Source organism: Nyctibius grandis, chromosome 26 (assembly GCF_013368605.1).
Source record: "Nyctibius grandis isolate bNycGra1 chromosome 26, bNycGra1.pri, whole genome shotgun sequence".
Taxonomy (NCBI): domain Eukaryota; kingdom Metazoa; phylum Chordata; class Aves; order Nyctibiiformes; family Nyctibiidae; genus Nyctibius; species Nyctibius grandis.
The window spans coordinates 1,628,474-1,655,314 of NC_090683.1; the positions used below are offsets into that span (position 1 = coordinate 1,628,474).

General features: G+C 45.3%; 1 protein-coding gene across 1 annotated transcript; it reads left to right on the forward strand.

Moving 5' to 3' along the window:
• LOC137673963 (uncharacterized) lies at positions 1–24,853 on the forward strand. Its single transcript, XM_068419025.1, has 16 exons — positions 1–22; positions 2,549–2,646; positions 4,870–4,996; positions 5,993–6,079; positions 6,533–6,593; positions 7,572–7,660; positions 10,815–10,912; positions 13,131–13,257; positions 14,255–14,341; positions 14,797–14,857; positions 15,835–15,923; positions 19,081–19,178; positions 21,381–21,507; positions 22,504–22,590; positions 23,050–23,110; positions 24,420–24,853. Exons 1-16 carry the CDS (start codon positions 1–3, stop codon positions 24,463–24,465), a joined length of 1,365 nt encoding a protein of 454 aa, XP_068275126.1. The 3' UTR covers positions 24,466–24,853.
• Positions 24,854–26,841: the final 1,988 nt, after the last annotated feature.

The following is a 26,841-nucleotide window of genomic DNA, read 5'->3' on the forward strand; positions in this document are numbered from 1 at the left end:
ATGGAGCTGGAGGATGACTTCGGTGAGGCTCGGGGTGGGGTCTCGCGGGGGGAAGGGGAAAGGAAGGGAAAGGCGGCCGCCGTCTGCGGCGGGCTTGGCTCGGCTCGGCCCGGCCTGGCCCGACCCGACCCCACCCCGCGCCAGCGGGTCTGTGTCTGCCTCCATGCTCTGTGTCTGAGCCAAGCAGCCTCCAATGGGTTGTTGGTTATTTTAACTAGGCCAATGTTATACGTGGTTACCACACCAGGCATGCTTCTGGTGTGGATGGGGTCTGGCCTTTAGGAATTATCTGAATTGATACTGAAAAAGTCGGAAAATAAACTCTCTAAGACTTATTTTAGGTTTTAGAAAGCAGGCATTCTTTATCGCGGCACTGGGAGCAGGGTGGATATTTCCTCCAACCGTGCTCTACCTCACTTTCGGTAAGCACCCTTTTGTATTGTCATGTAATCATACATATACCTCAGATTTCCCAGAAATCTCATACATATTTAAATAATTTCTCGGAACTATTTACATAATAGTAGCTGTGTACCCGGGTGGTCTTTGGGGGTCATCAGGCCCCTCTGGTGGTGGTCACTCCTGTGTCCTCTTGGTGAACTTCAGCGATGCACGTGTGCTGTTCAGAGTACTATGCTCAGTTCCATCACTTGTCAGTTCATTTTTCTCTTCAACCGGTTTAGATTGGTGTGGTTCCTTAACCGTGGTAGAGTTTTCCTCCCTACCATCTAACGTAGACCCTGGCCCAGGTTGCCCAGAGGAGCTGTGGCAGCCCCCTCCCTGGCAGTGTTCAAGGCTAGGTTGGATGGGGCTTGGAGCAACCTGGTCTGGTGGAAGGTGTCCCTGCCCGTGGCAGGGGGGTTGGCACTAGATGGTCTTTAAGGTCCCTTCCAACCCAAACCAGTCTGTGAACATCCTGTTTGTGTAATTTGGCCTTGTTTCAGCAATGACAGAAGCTTCAATTCTATAAATTATTTTCTAGGGTCCCACTGTTTAAGGTATCAGAATAAAGTGACTTCATTTGGTTAAAGTGTTGCTCCCGCCTGTAGCTATTTGTCTCAGCTGACTCCAGACATACATTGTAAGCATTGTTGTGGATTTGTGTTTGCCCCCAGCATGGCTGGGGACAGGGATCTCATTTGCACGTGGCAGTGCTGTGGCTGCTTTGCGCATTCCAGCTTCCTGTTAACTGCATCTATTTACCTGATCAAGCCAGCTCCTGTGATTTTTGTGTTTGCTGTTTTATGTACTGTGGTGAGGGCTTTCCTCTTCCTCTGGTACTCATCTCTGTCTCCTTCGTTTTACTCCTTCCAACACACTTGGTTTGATCTTGTGTTGAGCCACTTCACAGAGAGAAACCACTTCTGATTGCTCTTCCAGGAGCAGCTGAACCAGTACAAAGCTTGTCAGTCCTTCTTAATGATGAAGAAGCCGTTGGTTTTCAGCTGTTCTAATGACCTAAACTGGCTAACAGAAGTGAGAGGTGCTCACAGGTGGCAGAGGTGCCAGCAGCAGCACTGCACAGCTGAGATGGAAGGAAGGATTAGGTGCTCAGTGTGACTTGTGGAACAACATCTTAACTAGCTGTCAGCCTGTGGGCTGATACATTGAGACAACAGAGCACCAATGCATGTGTAAGAGAAGGGGATGTGATGGCAGGGGAGAGGCTAAACAGCAACAAACCATACTTAGATCTGTTAAGTTATTGTGTAATCAAATCCTGAATGTGCTAAAAGCCTGTGTAAAAAGAGTGGCAGAGCAGAAGGAATGAAAGAAGCCTGGTCCTGCTCCCTGGTGTGTACCCAACAAACAGACCCACAGGCAGCAGAGGGGACCTGTGTCTCCTTCTGGCTGCCTCTCACCCTCACTGAGAGTATGGATATGTATTTGTTTTTAGTAGACGTATTAATATTTATATTTTAACATATTGTATCTATAGATACATAAAAAAATGTATACCATGTATGCATGCACTCATGCTGCTTCACTGTTCAGTGCCTAGATTCTTAGGTGGTTTAGACAGTTTAGTAACTCCTCAGCTCCTAAATAATTGCATGACTTATGAAAACTTTCACTTAGAAGTCACGTGCACCATGGTAGGCATGCTAAATTGTCTGGCATTCTTCCTCTAGCAAAAGTAGCTGTTGATTAAAAAAGATTTGGTTCAGGCTGATGGTGTGCCTGAGGGTGCTGGTGGGTGTGTCATCATCCCACTGATTCTCCCCTAAGATAGCTGGAAAATTACTCATTCACTTGAAGTGTGGTTACCTACCTCATATGGTCAGTTAAAGAGTTATTATGCTCAGTGCTACTGACTATTCTCTGTCTGTTTTGACTAACATCCCAGTCACAGCAAACTTCAAAATGAATTTGCTTGGTTATGCAAAACAGGTGCCTGCCTTAATGAATGGTTTCAACTAAGAACAACTGGTTTAACTCCTTAAGATCACAGCCCTGCTGTAGTGGTGTGCTTTTTTCCCACTTTGCTGTGTTAGTGGTGCTAGATCTTGTCTTTCTAATTCGTTTATTTTTCTCTATGTTCTACTAGATGTTTTGGATCCAGATGACTTAATGGAATGTCCATATGATAAGCACCATCAAATCAAAGCCAGTCGGTTTCCCTATCACCTTGTGAAGTGTAAGAAGGTAAGCCAGACTGCCAAACAAGGCACTAAATGGGAGTAATTCTGTACTTATAAATATGATGTGTGTATTCTCATTCTTGTTGCATTTTCTGGCTGGCTGGAGTAAGTTCCTGACAAATAGCCTTGTTTAGCCTTTATTTCATATAACTTTATTATTTGTTTAGTAGTAGCTTCAAGGACATGTTAATTCACGCAAGACTAGTGTGGCCCTGTTGAAAGGACCTGCAAATTCTTCATGGTTAGGTCAGGGAGGAGATTCTGGTCTCTTACAGCAGCTCACGTGGAGGTCAGATACATTTTTCCACTTTAAGTTGGAGAACTCAGTTTGAGTTCTGTGCACCCCTTCTGGTTAGTCAGAGTAGAAGTGTTGTGATGTTGCAATTCATTCCTTAAGTGCTGGAAATGCAGCTGCATAGCAGGGTTTTTGGTTTTGTTTTGCTAATAAGTATTTAATGTGAATCTGGCAGAAACTGCAAAACCTGGGCTCAGCACATATGGGAGAGGTTTTTTCCCCCCCTCTCCCTCTTTTATCCAGAGTTGGAATGCAAAACATTTCATAGGAAGCATTCCTTCTTCTCTTCTCCTCTGCTGTCCTCATGGTTTGTTTGTTTGCATCTGATGGAGCTTTGGGTTTTTGCTGAGACATTTTGAAAACTGATTGTTCCTCTTTTAAGTTTGGCAATATGTTTTTAAAATAATATAGTGGTGCTGTGCCTTCTAGTTAAGATGCAGTTGTAGGATGTGTGTCCTGGTATCAGTACTTAACAAACAATTCATTTTGGGGGAACTAGTGCCTTAAAAAAAAAAAAGTAGAAACAGGTGAAAGTGGTGAGCAGAGCTAAGGTGCAATTACCATCTTTCCAGCATTCAAGAGGGCTGAAATTTTCCTTGTTGATCCGCTGCAAATTTTGACAAGAATGTGTGTGTGTGAGCTAGGTGAACAATGTTGGCACTTTTAACCGTGTTGGTTTTGTCCTTGTGTTGCATATCTGATGACCAGACAGTTTTGGCAAGCTTAACTAGTTAGGCAGATGAGGTGAGATAGTGATCACTGGTCAGACTATCAGATGCAGTTGGTGTCTGTAAGTAATTAGCAGAAGGAGGGCTCAGGGATTATTATCTATCCATTTGAAGATGTCACTGTGTGATTATTTGCAGTGGCAAGCATGTGGGCAGATTGTCCTTGCTTGGTAATTTGTTGAATTCCCTTTGCATACCCTATGCATAAAATCCAATTAAATGCTTCCACCTGCCTCAGCTTCCCATTGCTTTGTGCAGAACACAGCCCTGCCACACAAATGGGGACACTGCAAGCAGAGCAAGTTGAATCCTGTTAGTTTGAACTGCATTAATGTTGAGAAGCCTCTGCTATGCAGCCAGAATAGCTTGCTCAAGATAGTAGAAGCAAATGATGGACACATGAGGACACAGCAACTCTGGCTGTACAGACCTGGTAATGACAACTGCCTTGGATGTGCGTGCAGCCTGTGCTGCAGGCAGTTATCAGCGGTAGCAGAGCAGACACTGCCTCTGCCTCAGGTGCAAGTCTGATCCCTGACCTGATCTGATCCCTGAGCTGCAAGTCTGATCCCTGAGCTGCATCAGCCAGAACCATGCAGGCACTGGGACAGTGGCAAAGTTGTGCCTTCCCCAATAAAGGCTGTATCATTTGCAATTGTGGACTAATTTGCCGTAGTGACAGCTGAGCACTGCCAGTAGAATCTGTCTCTCTGATAAAATTTTACTTGAATGGTAATCCTGTAGCACCAAAGTCTGCAAGTGGAATGCTACCAGCTCCCTCACTGTTTTGAAAGGTTTAAGGAATTTCTCTGCCTTTGTGCCTGCTTACTTTAAAAATATCTGAATGGTATAGATTTGCCTAACATCTCTCCCCTATTGTTTTTAAAATTCTTTCATCTGTGCTTTAAACCATGCAGCCACATTGCCAGTGTTGCAGCAAATCATAGGGAGTTTAGCTGAGAGTATGTTTCATTTCAGTGAGCTCAAAGGTAGCTCAGTTTCTCAGTGAATTGTGTTTTAAAGATCAGTCACGTTAGTTTCCCCTTGTATTTTTAGTAAGTGCCTGAACAATACATTGCCATTCCTTGTTTAGTCTTTTTTTTAAAAGCACATCACAAATATCCTTGTTTTTTTTTTCCTGGATTACTGAGAGATAAGTGAACTTCAGAGATATGGCACATGATTTTGTTTTTCCCTTGTCTAGAGCAACCCTGAAGTTGCAAAGAAGTTTGCCACCTGCCCCTTCAACGCTCGCCATCTAGTTCCTCATGCTGACCTCAGTGATCACATAGTGAAGTGCCATGACAAAGGATTCATTGAGCAAGATCTAGGTAAGAGAACCACCCGTGCTCCAAGATTAGTTCGCCCTGGGGACTGAAGTTTCCTGCGTGTAAGGATAGCTCATAGAATAACCAAAAAGTGTGAGTCAAATTTCTGTATATATTTTTGTGTGACACAGCAGCTTTGGGGAAACTTGAGTCTTATTTGCTTTGATTTATTGCATAGGTTCATGAGGATATTGCAGATGGTCCCGATAGGGCTTGTATGTATTTTGTTAGCAGGCTTGTTGAATAAAAAGGTTGTACCCTAGACTCTGCATGTTGAAGTACCTCCAGCAGGAGCTGGGATGCTTTAATCACCAAGACAGGTCCTTCTTTTTGTAGAGCTGATCTCCCTTTGTTGAGGCCTGGCCACTGGTGCCATGTGAAAAGCTGATTTCTACCAAACAGATGTCTCGGCTATGGAATCCCCTTGGCTGATCTCCTCCAGGACAACGTGAATAGTTCACTCCCAGCAAGAGCTGGGGCAGCTCCTTTTTGAGGCTGCTCTGCTGCTGAACTTGCTTCATCTGCCATACAATTAAGATTTCAGTCTCCTGTGCAGTGAGACAAGGTGGGAGGGAGGCTGTCCAAAACCCCCCAAATATTTAGGAAGGCATTCTGTGCTGTGCAGTGTCTTCTCCATCCCCTTCAGTGGCTCTTTTAACTATTGCCACGCTATAGAGCAGGTAGATGGTTTTCTATCTTCTATAGAGTTGCACTGAGGCTAGCAGTGATGCCTGCCTTCATGTGAGCAGGTTTCCTTTTCACTCAAGCATTCCTGTCACAAAGTCCCAGGGAGCAGAGTCTTTTCCTGTTCATTGGAAAAGGTGAATTCGAAGTTGCTCAATTTCAGATCAGTACCTGGCTCCTGGGTGTACCTAGCCTGTTTGTGTTGTGTGGTGTTTCCTCTAAAGCCAAAAGCTGGTTTACAGCTTGATCCAAAGCACTTCAATGTCTCTGAAGCAGGACTGACTGCTAATCACTGAGTTTTTTCTCTTCCTGAAGTGAATCAGGCCTCTGGCTTCCAGAGAGAGCAGATGAATGCTATGAGCACATGGCAGGCACCTCCATGTGAAGAAGACTGGGAAACAGGTGAGGAACTTCCCCATATGCCACACTGCTGCCTTCTCCCTCGTCCTGTCCTTCAGCTTTACTTGGGACAGCGTGAGTCCAGAGATGCTGTTCACATAGGTCTCACTTGTAGGACACCTTGCTCATGCTCATTCCTGAAAACATGCATCTCTCCACCCAGCAGGCTTTTCTGGGTATGGAGAACTATTCAACATGCCTCCCGTTACTGGCATGGAGATACATTCCAAGCACCTGCTCCTTCCCATAGAAGCTTTTGTACCATACATGCAATGATGACAATGGAAACATGATAACTTTTATGTTCCTCAGTTAAATAACAGTGAAGCAGACACATTCATCGTTAGGTCAACTTTTACTCCCTCTTGAACATGTAGAAATATGACAGATATTCCCGATCTGATGGTGGTTGATGGAGTTTTAGTTCTGAGCCACCACATCTGTTTTCTTCTGCAGAGTCGTCGGAGCAGTCAGATTCTCCTTTTGTTTGGGGCATGACCAGTTCTGTCATAAACAGGTACTGAATGCAAGTTTTGTTTCTTACAACAATCTTTTGTATAGAGGAATATTGCAGCCTATGCCTAACCCAGCCTCTGTGGCTGGACGTGGGCTGGCTTTGCTGCTGTAGAAACCCTGGGAGGAGGGATACTGATTAACAGTGGATGTTCTTAGGGTGCTGGTTCAGTGTTACTTGCTTTCTCATGTACAAGAAAATGTACCATACCATGTATGACACATACCATGTGTCATACCATGTATGACTGGCCCATACAAGAGAAGGAAGCCCTTAGGAACACAGATACTCTGCTCTTGGGTGTGTGTGGCAGGGTGCTCTTCCTCCCATGGCCAATGTTTAATTCCTGATGAATGTCTGGCCAGCGTGCACAGGAGAAAGGTGCTGAGCCATTATGCTGACTTTGGAAATGTGGTCAGGTGCATCCCTCTGGAGCCTTTTCAAACAGTTACTGAGCTTCTGTTGAGCTAGCAGTCCCTTGTGACCTCCTGTCACCTTAGACTTGGTGCTGGCATTAGGGGGCCCTATGTTAGCAGAAATTCCCCCCTCTTGCCCTTTGCAAAGTGTAATCACAGTTTGGGCTTGGGGGAGTGAGGGGCTTAATGGCCAGCTGCAAACTGGATGGAGCTGCCTTGACTGGTTTCACTGATCTGACAGTGGGTCATGATTGCAGGCTGTATACGAGATGTGATGGTACCACTAGAGTTGCCAAAGCATGTTTAAGCCCATATGCAAGAACAGTCCTGCACCTGACAGCTCTGCAGTTCTGTATGAGCTCAACCACGACACACCTCTCCTTCCATAACAACAGTGACGTCTGGTTTCACTTGTTATGCTTTTTGGAAGACTTTCAGGTGTTTAGAGTATACATAGCAAGTGGCAAAGTACCATCCCTCATGGCCCTGCTCCCCTCCATGCTATAGCAAAATCCATAAATTTGAGCAAGTGCATTTGTCAGGAGAAGTAAATGAAGTCTTTCAGTTCCAGTACCACCTTTAAACAAAAGAATTGCCTGCCTTCAGGAGTACGTGCCCCTGAGTCCTTCCCGTACGCCGTATCATCGACAGGCTGTAAGTACTATGCATGTGGTTTTGATGCTGTGACTTCTGTCGATGGTGACAGTTGCTGAAATCTCTGGCTGCAGCAGGATTTATGGTCACTGCTGCATGGACAGGTGGGGTAGTATGTAACACCTGCCTCCTTGAGAGCAGCTTCTGAGGGAATCTGATGCTTGGATCATCCTCTATATCCTTTCTTTGAAGCATCCTCTGTATTCTTTATTTCATATTTTTCACAGGCCCTTCATTACAGCCGTCTGATTTAAGCAGCTCTGCTCCCCAGCCACTTTGGCTCCGTCTCTCTAAACAAGTCCTTCCACACCATATGTACTAACCCCTTTCTCCCCCCTACTTAAATTATTTCCTTGCTTTGTGCAACTCTGTTTACTGTCAGATGGAGCTAAGTCAGAGCAGGGGTAAAACTAGGGCTGCTTAAACCAGCACTATTGGGTGAAAAAAACTATCAAACTACATCTGGAGGTGGGAGGGAGAGAGCATCCTGTGTGGAAGTATCTGATGCTGAAATCACAGACCATTATTATTTGCAATTAGCAGCAAAGCAAAAGCTTAAAGGTGCTTTGAGGAATGAGTGTCTTGTTTCCCACTTGGAGTAACTAAGCCTGTTACTCTCAGGGTTTTGCAGGCATGGCTTCTGCACAAGCAGACTGTGATTGCCATAGGGTCAGGTTGAATCTGCAAAACAAAATTAAAATGTCACTTGTAGATAAGCATTGTTGCCAAGGTGACAAGTGTTCCTTCAGCAAAGGCCACTCTCGCTTGGGGGAGTGCAGGAAATTGTATTTTTCTCCCATCTCGTGCTAAAAATGTGTCTTGCCCTTTCCTGAGTTTGGAGTATTAGCGTCTCTTGCCCCTGGAAGTCCATTCCCTCCCAGCACCAAATGGTTCCCTTTCTAGGACCCTAGAGCTCCTGCGGATGGTAGATACTCCCTGGACCTGATGGCAGGACTCTGTAGACATGGCTGTTTGCTGCGTGACGTTTTTTGCAACACTTGAGTTTTTAAAACTGTCCTTGGTTGACAAATCTTTTTCCCAAATATGTTTCATAAGTTAACCTCATATTCACTTGGTGATCTTTGTTACGGTTATTGAGTAAATGGACTGATAAATTTACACAGCACCACCTCAGAGATCTTCCCTCCTTAGACAGCAGTGAGTAGTTAAATGGGAAAAAGAGGAAAAATGCAGGAATTGGCAAGCCTCTGTTGGTTCACTTGTCGAATGGCAGCGATGATGATCTGTGAAGTTCTATTTGCTCCGGTGATTTGGAAACAGCAGGAGCACTCTTCTGAGGTAGTGATCAGTTTTAAGTAGCAGGGGTGGGGAAAGGGGATGATTTTAAATAGAGGAGGTAGGGTCTGATTAGATTCCTGATCACAGAAGTGATAGTGGGAAACAGAATAGCACGGAGGGTTGCACATACCACTAAAGTCTTGTCCCTCAGCTTGATGCCTTAAAACAAGTGTGTGCATTTGCAAAAGAGGTCCCTTCAGAGTTGTCTACGTACGACTAACTGTAAATGAAGGGATGCAATTATGCTGGGGGGGGGGGTGGGGAGAGGGGAGGAAATGCCCTGCAAAAATGGCAGATCTATGTGAATTCAGGCCTTGATGCAGCAGAACAAGGAAAATTACAGCCCATGTGCAGTTACTGTGTGCCTGGGGCAGTGCAGGAGCATTATAAAAGCGGCCCCTTCTCCTCACTCTCTCATCCACTCCTCTCGCCTCCATCTCCCTGAGAACAAGGTGAGTCTGAAGCCCTTTCTCCTCCTTCGCCGCCTCCTCTGAGGCTTCTCAGCCCATACATGCCCCTTTGTCCCATGCGGGGTCTTGGAACTGCTGGCCAAAGGAGAGAGAAGCGCGCAGAAGGTGTGACCCAGAGAGAGGCTGGGTCTTGGCTGAGATGTCTCCTGAGGGCAGGGAGAAGAAGAGCATGAGGAGTTGGTGAGGAGCAGTCTGTCACCCCATTCCAGGGGAGGCAAGGCACATTCTGGGCAGAGTGCTGGAGTTTCTGTAGGGATACCCATGGGTTTCTCCTTCCCCTCAGCCCAGAAGTGCCCCGCCAATAGCAACCAAGCGCAGGGAGGTCCCCACCTAGCCCATAGCTCAGGAGACACCTCAGCTAGACACAGTTTCTCTCCATGCTAGACTTTCTCCCTCCTTCCTGTTTCCATTACAACAATCTCCACGTCCAGTTCTGGCATGATGGAGCAGGCATTGGCTGAGGTGTCCATTGGTGTGAGACCTCAGCCTGGGGAATGATGAGAAGAAAGGCCTGCAGACTCACCTGGTTCCCAAGGAGAGCAAGGCAAGAGAAGCAGATGAGAGAACAAGGCCTTGTGTATACTTTTATAACGCTCCTGCATCGCCCCAGGCCTTGAAGCTGTCTGTCTGCAGGCAGTAATTTTTCAACAGACTCATCTTAAATGGAGAATACCCTTCTTAATCACACAGCTTGTAATTGGTTTCCTTCATTGCCTCCGTTTCATTTCCTCATTTCTGAAATGGCCTTTGTGCCAGAGACAGTCCTGCCAAATGATGGAATGGGAGGTCCCAGGACTTCTGAAGCAGGAATGCAAGAGTGCTGAGGAGAGAACTCAAGTGCTGAAGGTCCCACGCAGGGACCTCAGCTCCTAAATAATTGCATGACTTATGAAAACTTTCACTTAGAAGTCATGTGCACCATGGTAGGCATGCTAAATTGTCTGGCATTCTTCCTCTAGCAAAAGTAGCTGTTGATTTTAAAAAAGATTTGGTTCAGGCTGATGGTGTGCCTGAGGGTGCTGGTGGGTGTGTCATCATCCCACTGATTCTCCCCTAGGATAGCTGGAAAATTACTGCTGTCCTCATTCACTTGAAGTGTGGTTACCTACCTCATATGGTCAGTTAAAGAGTTATTATGCTCAGTGCTACTGACTATTCTCTGTCTGTTTTGACTAACATCCCAGTCACAGCAAACTTCAAAATGAATTTGCTTGGTTATGCAAAACAGGTGCCTGCCTTAATGAATGGTTTCAACTAAGAACAACTGGTTTAACTCCTTAAGATCACAGCCCTGCTGTAGTGGTGTGCTTTTTTCCCACTTTGCTGTGTTAGTGGTGCTAGATCTTGTCTTTCTAATTAGTTTATTTTTCTCGATGTTCTACTAGATGTTTTGGATCCAGATGACTTAATGGAATGTCCATATGATAAGCACCATCGAATCAAAGCCAGTCGGTTTCCCTATCACCTTGTGAAGTGTAAGAAGGTAAGCCAGACTGCCAAACAAGGCACTAAATGGGAGTAATTCTGTACTTATAAATATGATGTGTGTATTCTCATTCTTGTTGCATTTTCTGGCTGGCTGGAGTAAGTTCCTGAAAAATAGCCTTGTTTAGCCTTTATTTCATATAACTTTATTCTTTGTTTAGTAGTAGCTTCAAGCACATGTTAATTCACCCAAGACTAGTGTGGCCCTGTTGAAAGGACCTACAAATTCTTCATGGTTAGGTCAGGGAGGAAATTCTGGTCTCTTACAGCAGCTCACGTGGAGGTCAGATACATTTTTCCACTTTAAGTTGGAGAACTCAGTTTGAGTTCTGTGCACCCCTTCTGGTTAGTCAGAATAGAAGTGTTGTGATGTTGCGATTCATTCCTTAAGTGCTGGAAATGCAGCTGCATAGCAGGGGTTTTGGTTTTGTTTTGCTAATAACTATTTAATGTGAATCTGGCAGAAACTGCAAAACCTGGGCTCAGCACATATGGGAGAGGTTTTTTCCCCCCCTCTCCCTCTTTTATCCAGAGTTGGAATGCAAAACATTTCATAGGAAGCATTCCTTCTTCTCTTCTCCTCTGCTGTCCTCATGGTTTGTTTGTTTGCATCTGATGGAGCTTTGGGTTTTTGCTGAGACATTTTGAAAACTGATTGTTCCTCTTTTAAGTTTGGCAATATGTTTTTAAAATAATATAGTGGTGCTGTGCCTTCTAGTTAAGATGCAGTTGTAGGATGTGTGTCCTGGTATCAGTACTTACAAACAATTCATTTTGGGGGAACTAGTGCCTTAAAAAAAAAAATTTAGAAACAGGTGAAAGTGGTGAGCAGAGCTAAGTTGCAATTACCATTTTTCCAGCATTCAAGAGGGCTGAAATTTTCCTTGTTGATCCGCTGCAAATTTTGACAAGAATGTGTGTGTGAGCTAGGTGAACAATGTTGGCACTTTTAGCCGTGTTGGTTTTGTCCTTGTGTTGCATATCTGATGACCAGACAGTTTTGGCAAGCTGAACTAGTTAGGTGGATGAGGTGAGATAGTGATCACTGGTCAGACTATCAGATGCAGTTGGTGTCTGTAAGTAATTAGCAGAAGGAGGGCTCAGGGATTATTATCTATCCATTTGAAGATGTCACTGTGTGATTATTTGCAGTGGCAAGCATGTGGGCAGATTGTCCTTGCTTGGTAATTTGTTGAATTCCCTTTGCATACCCTATGCATAAAATCCAATTAAATGCTTCCACCTGCCTCAGCTTCCCATTGCTTTGTGCAGAACACAGCCCTGCCACACAAATGGGGACACTGCAAGCAGAGCAAGTTGAATCCTGTTAGTTTGAACTGCATTAATGTTGAGAAGCCTCTGCTATGCAGCCAGAATAGCTTGCTCAAGATAGTAGAAGCAAATGATGGACACATGAGGACACAGCAACTCTGGCTGTACAGACCTGGTAATGACAACTGCCTTGGATGTGCGTGCAGCCTGTGCTGCAGGCAGTTATCAGCGGTAGCAGAGCAGACACTGCCTCTGCCTCAGGTGCAAGTCTGATCCCTGACCTGATCTGATCCCTGAGCTGCAAGTCTGATCCCTGAGCTGCATCAGCCAGAACCATGCAGGCACTGGGACAGTGGCAAAGTTGTGCCTTCCCCAATAAAGGCTGTATCATTTGCAATTGTGGACTAATTTGCCATAGTGACAGCTGAGCACTGCCAGTAGAATCTGTCTCTCTGATAAAATTTTACTTGAATGGTAATCCTGTAGCACCAAAGTCTGCAAGTGGAATGCTACCAGCTCCCTCACTGTTTTGAAAGGTTTAAGGAATTTCTCTGCCTTTGTGCCTGCTTACTTTAAAAATATCTGAATGGTATAGATTTGCCTAACATCTCTCCCCTATTGTTTTTAAAATTGTTTCATCTGTGCTTTAAACCATGCAGCCACATTGCCAGTGTTGCAGCAAATCATAGGGAGTTTAGCTGAGAGTATGTTTCATTTCAGTGAGCTCAAAGGTAGCTCAGTTTCTCAGTGAATTGTGTTTTAAAGATCAGTCACGTTAGTTTCCCCTTGTATTTTTAGTAAGTGCCTGAACAATACATTGCCATTCCTTGTTTAGTCTTTTTTTTAAAAGCACATCACAAATATCCTTGTTTTTTTTCCTGGATTACTGAGAGATAAGTGAACTTCAGAGATATGGCACATGATTTTGTTTTTCCCTTGTCTAGAGCAACCCTGAAGTTGCAAAGAAGTTTGCCACCTGCCCCTTCAACGCTCGCCATCTAGTTCCTCATGCTGACCTCAGTGATCACATAGTGAAGTGCCATGACAAAGGATTCATTGAGCAAGATCTAGGTAAGAGAACCACCCGTGCTCCAAGATTAGTTCGCCCTGGGGACTGAAGTTTCCTGCTTGTAAGGATAGCTCACAGAATAACCAAAAAGTGTGAGTCAAATTTCTGTATATATTTTTGTATGACACAGCAGCTTTGGGGAAACTTGAGTCTTATTTGCTTTGATTTATTGCGTAGGTTCATGAGGATATTGCAGATGGTCCCGATAGGGCTTGTATGTATTTTGTTAGCAGGCTTGTTGAATAAAAAGGTTGTACCCTAGACTCTGCATGTTGAAGTACCTCCAGCAGGAGCTGGGATGCTTTAATCACCAAGACAGGTCCTTCTTTTTGTAGAGCTGATCTCCCTTTGTTGAGGCCTGGCCACTGGTGCCATGTGAAAAGCTGATTTCTACCAAACAGATGTCTCAGCTATGGAAGCCCCTTGGCTGATCTCCTCCAGGACAACCTGAATAGTTCACTCCCAGCAAGAGCTGGGGCAGCTCCTTTTTGAGGTTGCTCTGCTGCTGAACTTGCTTCATCTGCCATACAATTAAGATTTCAGTCTCCTGTGCAGTGAGACAAGGTGGGAGGGAGGCTGTCCAAAACCCCCCAAATATTTAGGAAGGCATTCTGTGCTGTGCAGTGTCTTCTCCATCCCCTTCAGTGGCTCTTTTAACTATTGCCACGCTATAGAGCAGGTAGATGGTTTTCTATCTTCTATAGAGTTGCACTGAGGCTAGCAGTGATGCCTGCCTTCATGTGAGCAGGTTTCCTTTTCACTCAAGCATTCCTGTCACAAAGTCCCAGGGAGCAGAGTCTTTTCCTGTTCATTGGAAAAGGTGAATTCGAAGTTGCTCAATTTCAGGTCAGTACCTGGCTCCTGGGTGTACCTAGCCTGTTTGTGTTGTGTGGTTTTTCCTCTAAAGCCAAAAGCTGGTTTACAGCTTCATCCAAAGCACTTCAATGTCTCTGAAGCAGGACTGACTGCTAATCACTGAGTTTTTTTCTCTTCCTGAAGTGAATCAGGCCTCTGGCTTCCAGAGAGAGCAGATGAATGCTATGAGCACATGGCAGGCACCTCCATGTGAAGAAGACTGGGAAACAGGTGAGGAACTTCCCCATATGCCACACTGCTGCCTTCTCCCTTGTCCTGTCCTTCAGCTTTACTTGGGACAGCGTGAGTCCAGAGATGCTGTTCACATAGGTCTCACTTGTAGGACACCTTGCTCATGCTCATTCCTGAAAACATGCATCTCTCCACCCAGCAGGCTTTTCTGGGTATGGAGAACTATTCAACATGCCTACCGTTACTGGCATGGAGATACATTCCAAGCACCTGCTCCTTCCCATATAAGCTTTTGTACCATACGTGCAATGATGACAATGGAAACATGATAACGTTTATGTTCCTCAGTTAAATAACAGTGAAGCAGACACATTCATCGTTAGATCAACTTTTACTCCCTCTTGAACATGTAGAAATATGACAGATATTCCCGATCTGATGGTGGTTGATGGAGTTTCTTAGTTCTGAGCTACCACATCTGTTTTCTTCTGCAGAGTCGTCGGAGCAGTCAGATTCTCCTTTTGTTTGGGGCATGACCAGTTCTGTCACAAACAGGTACTGAATGCAAGTTTTGTTCCTTACAACAATCTTTTGTATAGAGGAATATTGCAGCCTATGCCTAACCCAGCCTCTGTGGCTGGACGTGGGCTGGCTTTGCTGCTGTAGAAACCCTGGGAGGAAGGATACTGATTAACAGTGGATGTTCTTAGGGTGCTGGTTCAGTGTTACTTGCTTTCTCATGTACAAGAAAATGTACCATACCATGTATGACACATACCATGTGTCATACCATGTATGACTGGCCCATACAAGAGAAGGAAGCCCTTAGGAACACAGATGCTCTGCTCTGGGGTGTGTGTGGCAGGGTGCTCTTCATGCCCATGGCCAATGTTTAATTCCTGCTGAATGTCTGGCCAGCGTGCACAGGAGAAAGGTGCTGAGCCATTATGCTGACTTTGGAAATGTGGTCAGGTGCATCCCTCTGGAGCCTTTTCAAACAGTTACTGAGCTTCTGTTGAGCTAGCAGTCCCTTGTGACCTCCTGTCACCTTAGACTTGGTGCTGGCATTAGGGCCCTATGTTAGCAGAAATTCCCCCCTTTTGCCCTTTGCAAAGTGTAATCACAGTTTGGGCTTGGGGGAGTGAGGGGCTTAATGGCCAGCTGCAAACTGGATGGAGCTGCCTTGACTGGTTTCACTGATCTGACAGTGGGTCATGATTGCAGGCTGTATACGAGATGTGATGGTACCACTAGAGTTGCCAAAGCATGTTTAAGCCCATATGCAAGAACAGTCCTGCACCTGACAGCTCTGCAGTTCTGTATGAGCTCAACCACGACACACCTCTCCTTCCATAACAACAGTGACGTCTGGTTTCACTTGTTATGCTTTTTGGAAGACTTTCAGGTGTTTAGAGTATACATAGCAAGTGGCAAAGTACCATCCCTCATGGCCCTGCTCCCCTCCATGCTATAGCAAAATCCATAAATTTGAGCAAGTGCATTTGTCAGGAGAAGTAAATGAAGTCTTTCAGTTCCAGTACCACCTTTAAACAAAAGAATTGCCTGCCTTCAGGAGTACGTGCCCCTGAGTCCTTCCCGTACGCTGTATCATCGACAGGCTGTAAGTACTATGCATGTGGTTTTGATGCTGTGACTTCTGTCGATGGTGACAGTTGCTGAAATCTCTGGCTGCAGCAGGATTTATGGTCACTGCTGCATGGACAGGTGGGGTAGTATGTAACACCTGCCTCCTTGAGAGCAGCTTCTGAGGGAATCTGATGCTTGGATCATCCTCTATATCCTTTCTTTGAAGCATCCTCTGTATTCTTTATTTCATATTTTTCACAGGCCCTTCATTACAGCCGTCTGATTTAAGCAGCTCTGCTCCCCAGCCACTTTGGCTCCGTCTCTCTAAGCAAGTCCTTCCACACCATATGTACTAACCCCTTTCTCCCCCCTACTTAAATTATTTCCTTGCTTTGTGCAACTCTGTTTACTGTCAGATGGAGCTAAGTCAGAGCAGGGGTAAAACTAGGGCTGCTTAAACCAGCACTATTGGGTGAAAAAAACTATCAAACTACATCTGGAGGTGGGAGGGAGAGAGCATCCTGTGTGGAAGTATCTGATGCTGAAATCACAGACCATTATTATTTGCAATTAGCAGCAAAGCAAAAGCTTAAAGGTGCTTTGAGGAATGAGTGTCTTGTTTCCCACTTGGAGTAACTAAGCCTGTTACTCTCAGGGTTTTGCAGGCATGGCTTCTGCACAAGCAGACTGTGATTGCCATAGGGTCAGGTTGAATCTGCAAAACAAAATTAAAATGTCACTTGTAGATAAGCATTGTTGCCAAGGTGACAAGTGTTCCTTCAGCAAAGGCCACTCTCGCTTGGGGGAGTGCAGGAAATTGTATTTTTCTCCCATCTCGTGCTAAAAATGTGTCTTGCCCTTTCCTGAGTTTGGAGTATTAGCGTCTCTTGCCCCTGGAAGTCCATTCCCTCCCAGCACCAAATGGTTCCCTTTCTAGGACCCTAGAGCTCCTGCGGATGGTAGATACTCCCTGGACCTGATGGCAGGACTCTGTAGACATGGCTGTTTGCTGCGTGACGTTTTTTGCAACACTTGAGTTTTTAAAACTGTCCTTGGTTGACAAATCTTTTTCCCAAATATGTTTCATAAGTTAACCTCATATTCACTTGGTGATCTTTGTTACGGTTATTGAGTAAATGGACTGATAAATTTACACAGCACCACCTCAGAGATCTTCCCTCCTTAGACAGCAGTGAGTAGTTAAATGGGAAAAAGAGGAAAAATGCAGGAATTGGCAAGCCTCTGTTGGTTCACTTGTCGAATGGCAGCGATGATGATCTGTGAAGTTCTATTTGCTCCGGTGATTTGGAAACAGCAGGAGCACTCTTCTGAGGTAGTGATCAGTTTTAAGTAGCAGGGGTGGGGAAAGGGGATGATTTTAAATCGAGGAGGTAGGGTCTGATTAGATTCCTGATCACAGAAGTGATAGTGGGAAACAGAACAGCATGGAGGGTTGTACATACCACTAAAGTCTTGTCCCTCAGCTTGATGCCTTAAAACAAGTGTGTGCATTTGCAAAAGAGGTCCCTTCAGAGTTGTCTACGTACGACTAACTGTAAATGAAGGGATGCAATTATGCTGGGGGGGGGGGGGTGGGGAGAGGAGAGGAAATGCCCTGCAAAAATGGCAGGTCTATGTGAATTCAGGCCTTGATGCAGCAGAACAAGGAAAATTACAGCCCATGTGCAGTGACTGTGTGCCTGGGGCGGTGCAGGAGCATTATAAAAGCGGCCCCTTCTCCTCACTCTCTCATCCACTCCTCTCGCCTCCATCTCCTTGAGAACAAGGTGAGTCTGAAGCCCTTTCTCCTCCTTCGCCGCCTCCTCTGAGGCTTCTCAGCCCATACATGCCCCTTTGTCCCATGCGGGGTCTTGGAACTGCTGGCCAAGGGAGAGAGAAGCGCGCAGAAGGTGTGACCCAGAGAGAGGCTGGGTCTTGGCTGAGATGTCTCCTGAGGGCAGGGAGAAGAAGAGCATGAGGAGTTGGTGAGGAGCAGTCTGTCACCCCATTCCAGGGGAGGCAAGGCACATTCTGGGCAGAGAGCTGGAGTTTCTGTAGGGATACCCATGGGTTTCTCCTTCCCCTCAGCCCAGAAGTGCCCCGCCAATAGCAACCAAGCCCAGGGAGGTCCCCACCTAGCCCATAGCTCAGGAGACACCTCAGCTAGACACAGTTTCTCTCCATGCTAGACTTTCTCCCTCCTTCCTGTTTCCATTACAACAATCTCCACGTCCAGCTCTGGCATGATGGAGCAGGCATTGGCTGAGGTGTCCATTGGTGTGAGACCTCAGCCTGGGGAATGATGAGAAGCAGAAAGGCCTGCAGACTCACCTGGTTCCCAAGGAGAGCAAGGCAAGAGAAGCAGATGAGAGAACAAGGCCTTGTGTATACTTTTATAACGCTCCTGCATCGCCCCAGGCCTTGAAGCTGTCTGTCTGCAGGCAGTAATTTTTCAACAGACTCATCTTAAATGGAGAATACCCTTCTTAATCACACAGCTTGTAATTGGTTTCCTTCATTGCCTCCGTTTCATTTCCTCATTTCTGAAATGGCCTTTGTGCCAGAGACAGTCCTGCCAAATGATGGAATGGGAGGTCCCAGGACTTCTGAAGCAGGAATGCAAGAGTGCTGAGGAGAGAACTCAAGTGCTGAAGGTCCCACGCAGGGACCTCAGCTCCTAAATAATTGCATGACTTATGAAAACTTTCACTTAGAAGTCACGTGCACCATGGTAGGCATGCTAAATTGTCTGGCATTCTTCCTCTAGCAAAAGTAGCTGTTGATTAAAAAAGATTTGGTTCAGGCTGATGGTGTGCCTGAGGGTGCTGGTGGGTGTGTCATCATCCCACTGATTCTCCCCTAAGATAGCTGGAAAATTACTGCTGTCCTCATTCACTTGAAGTGTGGTTACCTACCTCATATGGTCAGTTAAAGAGTTATTATGCTCAGTGCTACTGACTATTCTCTGTCTGTTTTGACTAACATCCCAGTCACAGCAAACTTCAAAATGAATTTGCTTGGTTATGCAAAACAGGTGCCTGCCTTAATGAATGGTTTCAACTAAGAACAACTGGTTTAACTCCTTAAGATCACAGCCCTGCTGTAGTGGTGTGCTTTTTTCCCACTTTGCTGTGTTAGTGGTGCTAGATCTTGTCTTTCTAATTAGTTTATTTTTCTCTATGTTCTACTAGATGTTTTGGATCCAGATGACTTAATGGAATGTCCATATGATAAGCACCATCGAATCAAAGCCAGTCGGTTTCCCTATCACCTTGTGAAGTGTAAGAAGGTAAGCCAGACTGCCAAACAAGGCACTAAATGGGAGTAATTCTGTACTTATAAATATGATGTGTGTATTCTCATTCTTGTTGCATTTTCTGGCTGGCTGGAGTAAGTTCCTGAAAAATAGCCTTGTTTAGCCTTTATTTCATATAACTTTATTCTTTGTTTAGTAGTAGCTTCAAGCACATGTTAATTCACCCAAGACTAGTGTGGCCCTGTTGAAAGGACCTACAAATTCTTCATGGTTAGGTCAGGGAGGAAATTCTGGTCTCTTACAGCAGCTCACGTGGAGGTCAGATACATTTTTCCACTTTAAGTTGGAGAACTCAGTTTGAGTTCTGTGCACCCCTTCTGGTTAGTCAGAATAGAAGTGTTGTGATGTTGCGATTCATTCCTTAAGTGCTGGAAATGCAGCTGCATAGCAGGGTTTTTGGTTTTGTTTTGCTAATAAGTATTTAATGTGAATCTGGAAGAAACTGCAAAACCTGGGCTCAGCACATATGGGAGAGGTTTTTTCCCCCCCTCTCCCTCTTTTATCCAGAGTTGGAATGCAAATCATTTCATAGGAAGCATTCCTTCTTCTCTTCTCCTCTGCTGTCCTCATGGTTTGTTTGTTTGCATCTGATGGAGCTTTGGGTTTTTGCTGAGACATTTTGAAAACTGATTGTTCCTCTTTTAAGTTTGGCAATATGTTTTTAAAATAATATAGTGGTGCTGTGCCTTCTAGTTAAGATGCAGTTGTAGGATGTGTGTCCTGGTATCAGTACTTACAAACAATTCATTTTGGGGGAACTAGTGCCTTAAAAAAAAAAAGTAGAAACAGGTGAAAGTGGTGAGCAGAGCTAAGGTGCAATTACCATCTTTCCAGCATTCAAGAGGGCTGAAATTTTCCTTGTTGACCCGCTGCAAATTTTGACAAGAATGTGTGTGTGTGAGCTAGGTGAACAATGTTGGCACTTTTAGCCGTGTTGGTTTTGTCCTTGTGTTGCATATCTGATGACCAGACAGTTTTGGCAAGCTGAACTAGTTAGGTGGATGAGGTGAGATAGTGATCACTGGTCAGACTATCAGATGCAGTTGGTGTCTGTAAGTAATTAGCAGAAGGAGGGCTCAGGGATTATTATCTATCCATTTGAAGATGTCACTGTGTGATTATTTGCAGTGGCAAGCATGTGGGCAGATTGTCCTTGCTTGGTAATTTGTTGAATTCCCTTTGCATACCCTATGCATAAAATCCAATTAAATGCTTCCACCTGCCTCAGCTTCCCATTGCTTTGTGCAGAACACAGCCCTGCCACACAAATGGGGACACTGCAAGCAGAGCAAGTTGAATCCTGTTAGTTTGAACTGCATTAATGTTGAGAAGCCTCTGCTGTGCAGCCAGAATAGCTTGCTCAAGATAGTAGAAGCAAATGATGGACGCATGAGGACACAGCAACTCTGGCTGTACAGACCTGGTAATGACAACTGCCTTGGATGTGCGTGCAGCCTGTGCTGCAGGCAGTTATCAGCGGTAGCAGAGCAGACACTGCCTCTGCCTCAGGTGCAAGTCTGATCCCTGAGCTGCAAGTCTGATCCCTGAGCTGCATCAGCCAGAACCATGCAGGCAGTGGGACAGTGGCAAAGTTGTGCCTTCCCCAATAAAGGCTGTATCATTTGCAATTGTGGACTAATTTGCCGTAGTGACAGCTGAGCACTGCCAGTAGAATCTGTCTCTCTGATAAAATTTTACTTGAATGGTAATCCTGTAGCACCAAAGTCTGCAAGTGGAATGCTACCAGCTCCCTCACTGTTTTGAAAGGTTTAAGGAATTTCTCTGCCTTTGTGCCTGCTTACTTTAAAAATATCTGAATGGTATAGATTTGCCTAACATCTCTCCCCTATTGTTTTTAAAATTGTTTCATCTGTGCTTTAAACCATGCAGCCACATTGCCAGTGTTGCAGCAAATCGTAGGGAGTTCAGCTGAGAGTATGTTTCATTTCAGTGAGCTCAAAGGTAGCTCAGTTTCTCAGTGAATTGTGTTTTAAAGATCAGTCACGTTAGTTTCCCCTTGTATTTTTAGTAAGTGCCTGAACAATACATTGCCATTCCTTGTTTAGTCTTTTTTTTAAAAGCACATCACAAATATCCTTGTTTTTTTTCCTGGATTACTGAGAGATAAGTGAACTTCAGAGATATGGCACATGATTTTGTTTTTCCCTTGTCTAGAGCAACCCTGAAGTTGCAAAGAAGTTTGCCACCTGCCCCTTCAATGCTCGCCATCTAGTCCCTCATGCTGACCTCAGTGATCACATAGTGAAGTGCCATGACAAAGGATTCATTGAGCAAGATCTAGGTAAGAGAACCACCCGTGCTCCAAGATTAGTTCGCCCTGGGGACTGAAGTTTCCTGCTTGTAAGGATAGCTCACAGAATAACCAAAAAGTGTGAGTCAAATTTCTGTATATATTTTTGTATGACACAGCAGCTTTGGGGAAACTTGAGTCTTATTTGCTTTGATTTATTGCGTAGGTTCATGAGGATATTGCAGATGGTCCCGATAGGGCTTGTATGTATTTTGTTAGCAGGCTTGTTGAATAAAAAGGTTGTACCCTAGACTCTGCATGTTGAAGTACCTCCAGCAGGAGCTGGGATGCTTTAATCACCAAGACAGGTCCTTCTTTTTGTAGAGCTGATCTCCCTTTGTTGAGGCCTGGCCACTGGTGCCATGTGAAAAGCTGATTTCTACCAAACAGATGTCTCAGCTATGGAAGCCCCTTGGCTGATCTCCTCCAGGACAACCTGAATAGTTCACTCCCAGCAAGAGCTGGGGCAGCTCCTTTTTGAGGTTGCTCTGCTGCTGAACTTGCTTCATCTGCCATACAATTAAGATTTCAGTCTCCTGTGCAGTGAGACAAGGTGGGAGGGAGGCTGTCCAAAACCCCCCAAATATTTAGGAAGGCATTCTGTGCTGTGCAGTGTCTTCTCCATCCCCTTCAGTGGCTCTTTTAACTATTGCCACGCTATAGAGCAGGTAGATGGTTTTCTATCTTCTATAGAGTTGCACTGAGGCTAGCAGTGATGCCTGCCTTCATGTGAGCAGGTTTCCTTTTCACTCAAGCATTCCTGTCACAAAGTCCCAGGGAGCAGAGTCTTTTCCTGTTCATTGGAAAAGGTGAATTTGAAGTTGCTCAATTTCAGGTCAGTACCTGGCTCCTGGGTGTACCTAGCCTGTTTGTGTTGTGTGGTGTTTCCTCTAAAGCCAAAAGCTGGTTTACAGCTTGATCCAAAGCACTTCAATGTCTCTGAAGCAGGACTGACTGCTAATCACTGAGTTTTTTCTCTTCCTGAAGTGAATCAGGCCTCTGGCTTACAAAGAGAGCAGATGAATGCTATGAGCACATGGCAGGCACCTCCATGTGAAGAAGACTGGGAAACAGGTGAGGAACTTCCCCATATGCCACACTGCTGCCTTCTCCCTCGTCCTGTCCTTCAGCTTTACTTGGGACTGCGTGAGTCCAGAGATGCTGTTCACATAGGTCTCACTTGTAGGACACCTTGCTCATGCTCATTCCTGAAAACATGCATCTCTCCACCCAGCAGGCTTTTCTGGGTAAGGAGAACTATTCAACATGCCTCCCGTTACTGGCATGGAGATACATTCCAAGCATCTGCTCCTTCTCATATAAGCTTTTGTACCATACGTGCAATGATGACAATGGAAACATGATAACGTTTATGTTCCTCAGTTAAATAACGGTGAAGCAGACACATTCATCGTTGGATCAACTTTTACTCTACATGTTCAAGACATGTAGAAACATGACAGATATTCCCGATCTGATGGTGGTTGATGGAGTTTCTTAGTTCTGAGCTACCACATCTGTTTTCTTCTGCAGAGTTGTCGGAGCAGTCAGATTCTCCTTTTATTTGGGGCATGACCAATTCTGTCACAAACAGGTACTGAATGCAAGTTTTGTTCCTTACAACAATCTTTTGTATAGAGGAATATTGCAGCCTACGCCTAACCCAGCCTCTGTGGCTGGACGTGGGCTGGCTTTGCTGCTGTAGAAACCCTGGGAGGAAGGATACTGATTAACAGTGGATGTTCTTAGGGTGCTGGTTCAGTGTTACTTGCTTTCTCATGTGACTGGCCCATACAAGAGAAGGAAGCCCTTAGGAACACAGATACTCTGCTCTTGGTGATCTTTGTTAGGGTTATTGAGTAAATGGACTGATAAATTTACACAGCACCACCTCAGAGATCTTCCCTCCTTAGACAGCAGTGAGTAGTTAAACGGGAAAAATGCAGGAATTGGCAAGCCTCTGTTGGTTCACTTGTCAAATGGCAGCGGTGATGATCTGTGAAGTTCTGTTTGCTCCGGTGATTTGGAAACAGCAGGAGCACTCTTCTGAGGTAGTGATCAGTTTTAAGTAGCAGGGGTGGGGAAAGGGGATGATTTTAAATCGAGGAGGTAGGGTCTGATTAGATTCCTGATCACAGAAGTGATAGTGGGAAACAGAACAGCATGGAGGGTTGCACATACCACTAAAGTCTTGTCCCTCAGCTTGATGCCTTAAAACAAGTGTGTGCATTTGCAAAAGAGGTCCCTTCAGAGTTGTCTACGTACGATGTTTTGTGCTAACTGTAAATGAAGGGATGCAATTATGCTGGGGGGCGGTGGGGAGAGGGGAGGAAAAGCCCTGCAAAAATGTCAGGTCTATGTGAATTTAGGCCTTGATGTAGCAGAACTGTTATAGTCCCATTTCAGTGGAAGTCAGGAATGACGCAACAGAGTGATTTCCAGGAATTTCTACCGTGTACCATAAGCGTGTGTCTTGCATCTGCAAAGCAACACTACATATTACTGATTCCAGGATTTTATGCTGTCTAAAGGGTTTTGTGTGGAACTTTTACTGGACGTTTGTGAGAATGTTTGGTTGTTTGCTGGGGAGGTGCAGAAAACTTTCTCTCCTGTAAGCTGTGGTCATAACATCTGTAGCTAGTGAACTCATAATTGAGGACACGTTACAGCCTGGAGAGCATAAAGTAAGTTCTGAGAGTTTCTCCATCCTGTGAAGAGGCTGAGACGTCCTACTGCATAATGTTTAAATAAAATCATGTGGATCAGCCAAACCTAGAAGTATTTTTATGTGCATGCACTTTTATCTTGTCAGCATCTGAGTTTGTCCACGTAGGGCGTTTAAAGTGGACAGTTTGGGTTTTAAAGTACGTTGTCATTTACAGGCACTTCTGTCTTCTTCCTAGAAAGCATCCTGATCACACCTTTGCAGCTTCAAGCTTTAAACCGTAACTTTGTCACGTGGGTGTGTGGTGCTTCAAGCCATACAATAACGGGGAATCCTCTGTGAATTCCTTACAATATGCATAATACCAAACAGGTGAAGCTGAAAGTGTACACTTAAGTACTTGTCTAGTTTCCGTTAGGGTTTTGTAGTTTTCTAACGCTTGAAACACGTTTGAGAGCTGTAACATAACTGTTCTTTGCTGGGGGGGGAGGAGGCAGGAATGGCTTAAATCACTAAAAGTAAATGTTCAGGACTGTGTAGATGTTTGCATCAAGCAGTATATTTCTAAAAATGGATGCAAAGTACAAAATGGGATCTAAATATACAAACACAAATAATTAAGAAGCCAGTCATGGTATTTGTCTAGACAGAAATTAATGCCTTCCACACTTGAAAAGAATGTTCCTCAAAATACTGATTTTTTTTTTTTGCCATTTGTGTTACTACCAATGTAAAATAATACATGTTGACTAGAATGTTGCACAATTATTATTTTAAAGTTCGATTCTGTCAAGGTTCTTGTTGGCAATTTAGAATAAAAAGGTTATGAATACTCTTGGACTCATTTTATATTTCTAAAAGACATCTGCGGTGATTTGTTGTATTCTTCTGTTGAATAAGTAAACGCTTACACAGCAAGCCCTCCACTCAACCTTCATCTGATTACTTTTTTTGTCACTTTGAGTGAAAGTGGTGACAGATGTTGGCTGTTTGATTGTTTCTGGTTTGACTGCGGTAGCTTATTTGCAGGATTCGTGGGCCACAGCATTATAATTTTACAGATAGATGCCATAATAGGGCCCCATTATCCTAAGCTTATTTAATTGCCAGTTGGTGAAAGACTGGCAGTACTTAGTGCAGTAACTACCTGCTTTCTGTTGGGTCTCATCACTTGTCTGCACTGCAGAGGAGGTGAGCTTCGGTTGCACCTACTCCCAGGAGGCACATTATCCCAGGCCCTTTGTCAGGGTGAGTCCTGGGAGAGCACTGTTCTCCAACAGCCCTTGCTTCCTGGAACGGACCCCAAGCAGATGGTCTGGAAGGTCATGGTTGTGACTTCAAAACATCCCCTGGCCACAGTAACCAGGGGATAGGGACCACACGAAGTGGGTTTGTCTTGTATGGTAGGTGCAGCCAACATATGACAGAGCTCTGAGATCTGAAATCCTACATCCTTCTGGGCAGCTTCCTCAAGGACATCCTGCACATGCCACTGCCTGTAAAGAGCAGGAGACTTGTAATTTTTCTGTTCCCAGCAGTGATGTAAAACACAAAGATGACCCTTCTCCAGCATTATGACTATTTAAAATCCCAGTATCATCTGTCATTGGGCCGTTGGGAGGGAGCTCCCTCTGATTGTTGTGTATTTACCACAGAACAAGGAATATTTTAAAAAGTATACCAGATGGCACATACTCCAAGGTGACAGAGTGAGGACTTTCATGTGACTATCAGTGCGGTCACAGCCACATATTCCTATGTTAAATCCTCAGTCTCTCTTGTAATGGGCAGGCTGTGCAGTGCTGGAGCCTTCACCCTCTTCCCTAGAGACTGGATGTGGCCCTTGCCAGGAGAAGCCCATGGGATGTAGGGAAAGAGCAGCCCCTTTTGGCCCCTCCTGCCAGGGAGGGTTTCTGAGCACAAGCCTGGCTGACTATCCCCCAGCCTGAGTTTCTTGGTAGCTCAACAGTGCCTGTGCTCACTGTGAGCACTCCTGGGGGTGCACCCTGCCTGCTGGGCCATTTCTGCCTTGTCTGAGCTACCAGCTCTGTGGTAATAGGACTGGTCTGACTAGAAATGCCTGTGGAAATTGGGGACAGAAATGGTTGTGTCTGCAGTTGTCACTGGTGACTCAGGAGGGAGGAGAGGAGGCAGCAGCATTTACCTTTAGGCACAGATTCCTCTGTGTTGGGAAGCCTGGACACACTGGAGTTCCTTGCTGTTTCTCCTGGTGCCCACAGCCCTGTGTGGTGTCTGATGGGTCTCCCCACCCCTGATTTGCACCTGGCCGCAGAGGTCACAGACGCCTCTGCTTTGTCCCTGTGGCTCACTGTATGGTTCTGCACAGACTTTCTCCCACTGAAGGGTTGAGCCTGCACTGCAGGACACCCCTATGCTGTTGCTGTGCCGCACTGGGGTTGGAGCACAGCAAGGTGCACAGGCCTCCGTGGATCCGTGGGGAACCAGATTGCTTCCCGCTTGTGGGCCCTGTGTTCCCCGTGGGCTGTGATCAGGTCAGCACAGCCAGCTCCCTGCAGTTCCCCATGTGAGGGCTCTTGCTTGCTGGATCCTTGCTGAGTCAGACCCTACTTCACACCTTGGCAATCTGGTCTAGGGTGCCCAGCTCCTCTTTGCTTGGCCTGCAGCTGGAGCAGGGACTC